At 40.7% G+C, this 6,000-nt stretch overlaps 1 protein-coding gene across 2 annotated transcripts in view; it reads right to left on the minus strand.

Annotated features, from left to right (window-relative positions):
• sugt1 (SGT1 homolog, MIS12 kinetochore complex assembly cochaperone) overlaps positions 1–6,000 on the minus strand; it is a 33,989-nt gene that overhangs the window by 17,134 nt on the left and 10,855 nt on the right. For both annotated transcript variants that reach the window (XM_007571706.2, XM_007571705.2), the window contains exons 9-10: positions 2,424–2,520; positions 1,615–1,722 (exon numbers count right to left, since the gene is read on the minus strand). In XM_007571706.2, coding sequence (XP_007571768.1) covers positions 1,615–1,722; positions 2,424–2,520 — 205 coding nt within the window. The remainder of the gene's footprint in view (positions 1–1,614; positions 1,723–2,423; positions 2,521–6,000) is intronic.

The raw sequence follows: 6,000 nt of genomic DNA on the forward strand, positions 1-6,000 counted from the left end.
CCACACCAAAGTTCAGTTACACATCAACACCTCCCCAAACAAACAGGACTTAATAGGCAAACAAACTTCGATTACAGCAGACAAAACAGGGCAACCAACGGAAACAAAACAAACGCGAGAGCCCAGCGCTAGCAGGAGAAATAGCCTGTAGTCCACTACTATCCACAAATGAGAAATCCCACAACGGTTAAAGTTTTGGTCAGTGTCTTCTTCAGAGGTTTTGGTGTCGATTCCTTCAGTGGATTTTGGTGCAGCGCCACCACAGGTGAGGAGGTGAGCAGGTTTTTCAAAAGGTTTGGCTTGTTTGACAGTGTGAAAGAGAACCGAACCATCTGAAAAATTAGCAAATTCTGGTCTCGAATGAAACTAAGTCTACCGGATTACCATGTATGAAAACACCCAAAGAAGCAAATCTGTATGTGGGAGGGGAAGATTCTGTAGTAGAGAGTAGAGCTCCATGTTGCTGGGTTGGGCAGATCAATGCCATGGTAGAGGAGAGGAGGGGGTGGAGGGGATCCAACATTCACAGCCTTGATGATTAAAGAAAAAAAGCTGGATAAAATCTGCTTCTTGATCTGTGGGGCTAAAACCTGACAGTGGTATAAATCCTGAATCAGCACATTCATTAGCCCACATCTGTAACACACACTAATTAGCGCACAGTTAAAGAAAAAAACAGTAGCCATCCTCCTCATTAGGTCAGTAATCACCTTAAAGAGAGCAGAGGAACTTTCAGCGGGTAAATTATACTAGTGTGTGTGTTTGTGTGTGTAAGGGTGTGAGGGAGGATGGATTTGCACCTTCGCTGGTGTCTGCACAGGAGCAGCACTGTATATAGAGAGTGGATTTCCCCGTTTCCACTCTAGCTTCAGAAAGCTTCAGCAGCATTAAGGAATTAAAGGTAGGGAAAGCCTACTTTATTCTGCTTTAATTTTTTGAAGAGATTAAGAAGCTGATCTCAGCGCAGCAGCCCCAGTAATTATCAGCCCTGGTCCCAGTAAGCAGCTTAAACTCAAATCAGCATGCTCTTTTCCCGCTTTAACGTTGTTTTACCCGACAAAGGAATTAAAGCACCTCACAGAAAAATAAAACAAAATGAAAGGCCACAGGAAAAAGAAATGAAAGATCCGATTAATTGGAGGAATTCCTCACTTTTGTGTGAATCGGTGCGAACCTCATTTGTTGTTGGGGTTTTTTTTTTTAACTTTTATTTGCTTTTCTAAATACTGCCAAAGCGACGCCACCGTTCTGATCCAGCAACGCGTCAAATTTGCACTTTGCTCAGTCAGAAGCCTTTTCATCATGTCGTGTATGAATGTCGCCTGGCTGCGGTCACTCTGACCCAGAAAAAAATTAAATAAATAACAAAAGTGGGCTGTTATTTTCCTCTTTGTTCTCTGGCACACTACAAAACCTCCATGTGTCTTTGGGTTGGCAAGCGACAGTTTGGCACAACAGGTAATAAGTACAGTAAGGGATTACAACTCCAACAAACAAAAATGAATTAGATCACAATTACTTCCATGCGAGCAGACTGCGTTATGAAACCGTGATTTTTGTATGAGAGTGTCTCGTGGCAGGTGCCCTGGTACCAAGGTACCCTGGAAGCGCTACCTTGGTGGAGAGGATCTTGAAGGTGCTCTGCTGCGGTACTATCGGGTGCAGGAGGTGGAAGTGGAGGTCACAATCCTCGCCCGACGCCACCTGTATCTGTGCAGAAAGCTGCAGAAAAGAAAAACTGATTTTAGACATTATATCATCAGCAACCGACTAGTAAACTCTACAAGTGTGAGTGAGGAGATGCTGCAACAAGAGCGTGGAACCACCTCCTTTCATCTTTAATTTCTTTTGTATATACTGACCTAGTAAAAAATATATGAACTTATCTTCACTCGGCGCCACAAAGGGAGCTTAACGAGTGACTGTTATTCGGGGGTGGGGGGAAGTGAACTCTCTCTTTTGAAACGGGGTACACTGGGTTTGTTATTCTATTAGGAAAGACAAAGCTGCTCCCTGGGGTGCCCTGCAGTTACCCCCTCGGAGAGAAGGCTGGAAAGACTGAAACGAAAAGAGAAAAAGTCAAAGAAAGGAGCGCTTGTCTCTGAAGGGCTCCGCAGCTGATCCGAGATCAGTTATGCCTCCCATCTATAGACAATTAGGAGGGCTGGAGAAGCTAGGGAGGGTAAATTGTTCTTAGATCTGTACTTTGGGGGCAATGTTAACAAGGCACCACTGGAGGCATGTTTGGGTCTGTGGGGAGGAGTGCATGTGTACGTGGGTGTCTGCATCTGTGTGTGTGTGTATGTGAGACCCATCTAATGGGCCCCCCTGAGGAAACACTCCAGAAGATAACCTGTCTTTGTTCCGTGCACGTAGAGAAAAAGGCAGACTGTGTCGGCCTCCGCGCCGGTGAGCTTCTGTACCTCTCTTTCCGTGAAGCTGACGCGCACGCCGTCCTTGGGAACGTTCTTGGCCATCACCGTGACGATGACTTGTGAGTCTGTTTGGTACCAGTCGTGCCTGGAAGAGATGGACGACACCAAGACTAGTACCGGTACAAATCTGTATCACATAAATAAAATAAAATAAAATAAAATAAAGTAAAAACCTGAAATAAATGCAGTGTTTATGGCAGAAGCTTCATCTTAGGCTGATAAATGTCGAAAAATCCAATCTTTCATTTGAGTGCATCGATTCAGTGGACATACTTTAAGGAATTATGGAGTTCAACGAAACCACAAGTGGCAGAATAAATGCAAGAAAAGCATTGTTCATATTTTACTTTAAACCTTCGGTGTATAATCCAATCTTCTGGTTTCCATGGGTTTAAATGCGACTAAGTAGCCCAAATTTAAGCCTCTGACTGCTACTGAACTGCAAAAACACAAAAGCTTAAGTGCACTCGAAATAAGGGAAAACTAACTTACAAGTAACTTTTCAGCAAAATATTGGAGCTCGTTTTAAGTCAATATTTCCTTGGTATTGATAAGAAGTGCTGAATCCACTAGAAGATTATTTCACTTACACAAGACATTTTTCCCATGTTAAAAGTGAAATGATCTGTCAGTTGAACTAGAGGTGCCCCGATCCGATATTATTGCTCCCAGTATTGAAGAATCTAGATTAGGTACTGGTTACAATGTGACCCATCCATAAAGGCAGAAGGTTTGTTGCAGTTTATTTTTTGCGTGCTTGACCAAAGTAGTCAACGTATTGTTTTTATCAACTTCAGTTTCTTTATTATTTACACCGACTGAACCAATTAAAGTTGTGTTGTTTTACACGTTTGACCAAGATTGTGAAGCTTTTGGTGTACTTACGTTTGCTGGTGCAAAGTTATCAGATTAATTTATAATTCGGTACATTTATTTGTCTACTTTTTTTTTTTCTTTTTTTTTAAAGGAAACATTTCAAGACAATCCAGCACCGTTTCTCTAAATTTGTTATCTGCCTATACTAAACCACAGATATCAGAAGACAAAAAAAAAAGTGTATTGATGCCTTCTTAAGTGCAGCTCGTACCTTTCCCATCAATTTCAAGGAATTGTTGAATTAAATCAAGCTTCTGTATCTTGCTGAAAAGTTGCTTGTTAGTTTTGTCTCATTTCAAGTGTACTAAAATATTTGCAGTGGAAACTAGATGAAAAATACTTGGTGAGATTTTGTGTCTTTGCAGCAGAGCCTGTAGGAGGACTAATATTTATCTCAACGCCAGACACAGTGAGCAGGATGGTAAATTAGATTAAACAGAGACTCCAAAGCTCACTGTTGGAAAACAACAGCAAAGAAGTGGCAACGTTGGAGGTTACCAAGTCGCCATAGCAACCATCACACACCATCTAAATACCAACTGGATGTTTGGCAGGCAAATTTTTCAACACATGTTCCAAGTGGAACAAACAATGAAGACTTGGAGAAGCAACCTTTAGCCTCCACTAAGTTAGGCAGGGTTAGCTGAATCATCATGACGTCTCTGAAATCCCAAGAGATTTCAAAAAAATACCTGGTGGACTCTGACCAATGCTGAAAAATGGCTGACGTGTCAAATCAAGACGGTAATGACTTAAAGTGACGCAAAATCACTTGATGTCGATGAACAACAATCGTTCATCGACATCGCTGTAAATCCTAAAGAAAACCTGTTAAGTGAGCTGCAAACAAGCAGCTCACTTCTTGATGAACATTTTGTGTCAGCTGCCCTGATGAAAACCAGACAGACGGCAAGTAAAGATTTATGGGGAATGACCAAAACGACCCATATTTCCTTAAACAAACAAAAAAGAGAGCAGAACATCGGAAGCTGATGAAATTCAGTCTGTTCTTCGGTGGGAACTCGTGAAACAAAGATAGATGTGATCTGTGCCTAAAAAGCACATGAGTTCAGGATTTCTAGTTTCTGAACTAAATCCAAAGAAAGCCATTTCAAATAAAAGTTAGTCCATGTCTGCATGTTGCAAATTAAAACTTTAATTCAGCTCCATAATAAGAAAATGTTTACATTGAGCTAAAAAGAGAAAAAATCCCCCCCCGGAAATGTAACAGAGAACCCAAGAGATTAATTCATCAGAGATATCAAATAGTAGTCGACTAAATTTGCATTAAATTATATTAAGATCTCAGAACTAGTAGAAATTAGTCGTTAAAAACTTTGACTAAAACGACTGAATTGATAAGAATTTAGTAANAGCTGCAGAAAAGAAAAACTGATTTTAGACATTATATCATCAGCAACCGACTAGTAAACTCTACAAGTGTGAGTGAGGAGATGCTGCAACAAGAGTTACTATTAAATGAAACCAAGGCTGCAACTAACCACTGTTTTAGTAATGGATTAATTAGACAATTAATCGATTAACTGGATTTTAAAAAAAAAAAAAAAAAACTACAGATTTTTCCATTTAACCACTTCAGCAGTTTTACATATTATTAAAAAGACATTGAAAGATGCAAATTAACAAGAAAATAAACAAAAACGTAAATATCTTGTTGACGTAACATTCCTTTACTGAATTTGAACTAGGTGAAGCTAACGCTGCCAAATTTTCTTGTACAGTTTTGGCTTAATTAGTGCTCCGAATATGTTGGGGGGGTTTTCAGCAAATTGCCTTTTTTGATTCTGTAGACTGCAGGTGTTGATTAATCGATTACTAAATCAATTGACAATTATTTCAATAGTCGACTCGTCACGATTAATCACAATTAATTCAATTAATCACGATTAATCGATGCAGCCCTAAATTAAACAAATAAATATTCCCCCGTGATGAAACTGTTGGAGAAACATTGTGATTTGATTTGACTGCAGCTCTCAGAGAACGTGTAAAACAACAAAGACGGCAGGAGCGAAGGCATCAGCGAGGCTGTGAGAATTTTCATGTGATGTGGCTGCTGTGATCGTCTGGAGACCTCGTCCTGTCCCCTTCAGCTACACTCTGATGACCAGCGAGTGGGCGAAGGGGGCGATGGAGGGCCGGCCTGTCATTCACCAACACTGTGGCTGCGTTGCCTGTTCAAAGGGACACAACTTCGTTGCTAAACGCTTAGAAAAGCGAGCTGCTTTGTTACAGACTCTGCATTAATATCACGTTACGTCAATATGTGCCCAAGTCTCAGGTCCACAACTAATGTTTTCCTAAAAGTCCCTACTTCTTATCTGGAACCAATGAACATAAGAACTTCAATGGGAATAAGAGCTTAGAAAGTGAGATAAAAGTTGCTTCTGGGTAATTCCAGAAAAAAAAAAATTAATAGAAATCACAGCTTTAATATTCATTTCTAGCTGAATTTCCGTGCCGTCTGTAGGTACACAGCCGCCGCGCGCTCGGTCGCGAGGGGAAAATAAGTGGAACCACCTCCTTTCATCTTTAATTTCTTTTGTATATACTGACCTAGTAAAAAATATATGAACTTATCTTCACTCGTCGCCACAAAGGGAGCTTAACGAGTGACTGTTATTCAGGGGGTGGGAGGGAAGTGAACTCTCTCTTTTGAAACGGGGTA

The sequence above is a fragment of the Poecilia formosa genome, unplaced genomic scaffold (genome assembly GCF_000485575.1).
Source record: "Poecilia formosa unplaced genomic scaffold, Poecilia_formosa-5.1.2 Scaffold285, whole genome shotgun sequence".
NCBI lineage: Eukaryota > Metazoa > Chordata > Actinopteri > Cyprinodontiformes > Poeciliidae > Poecilia > Poecilia formosa.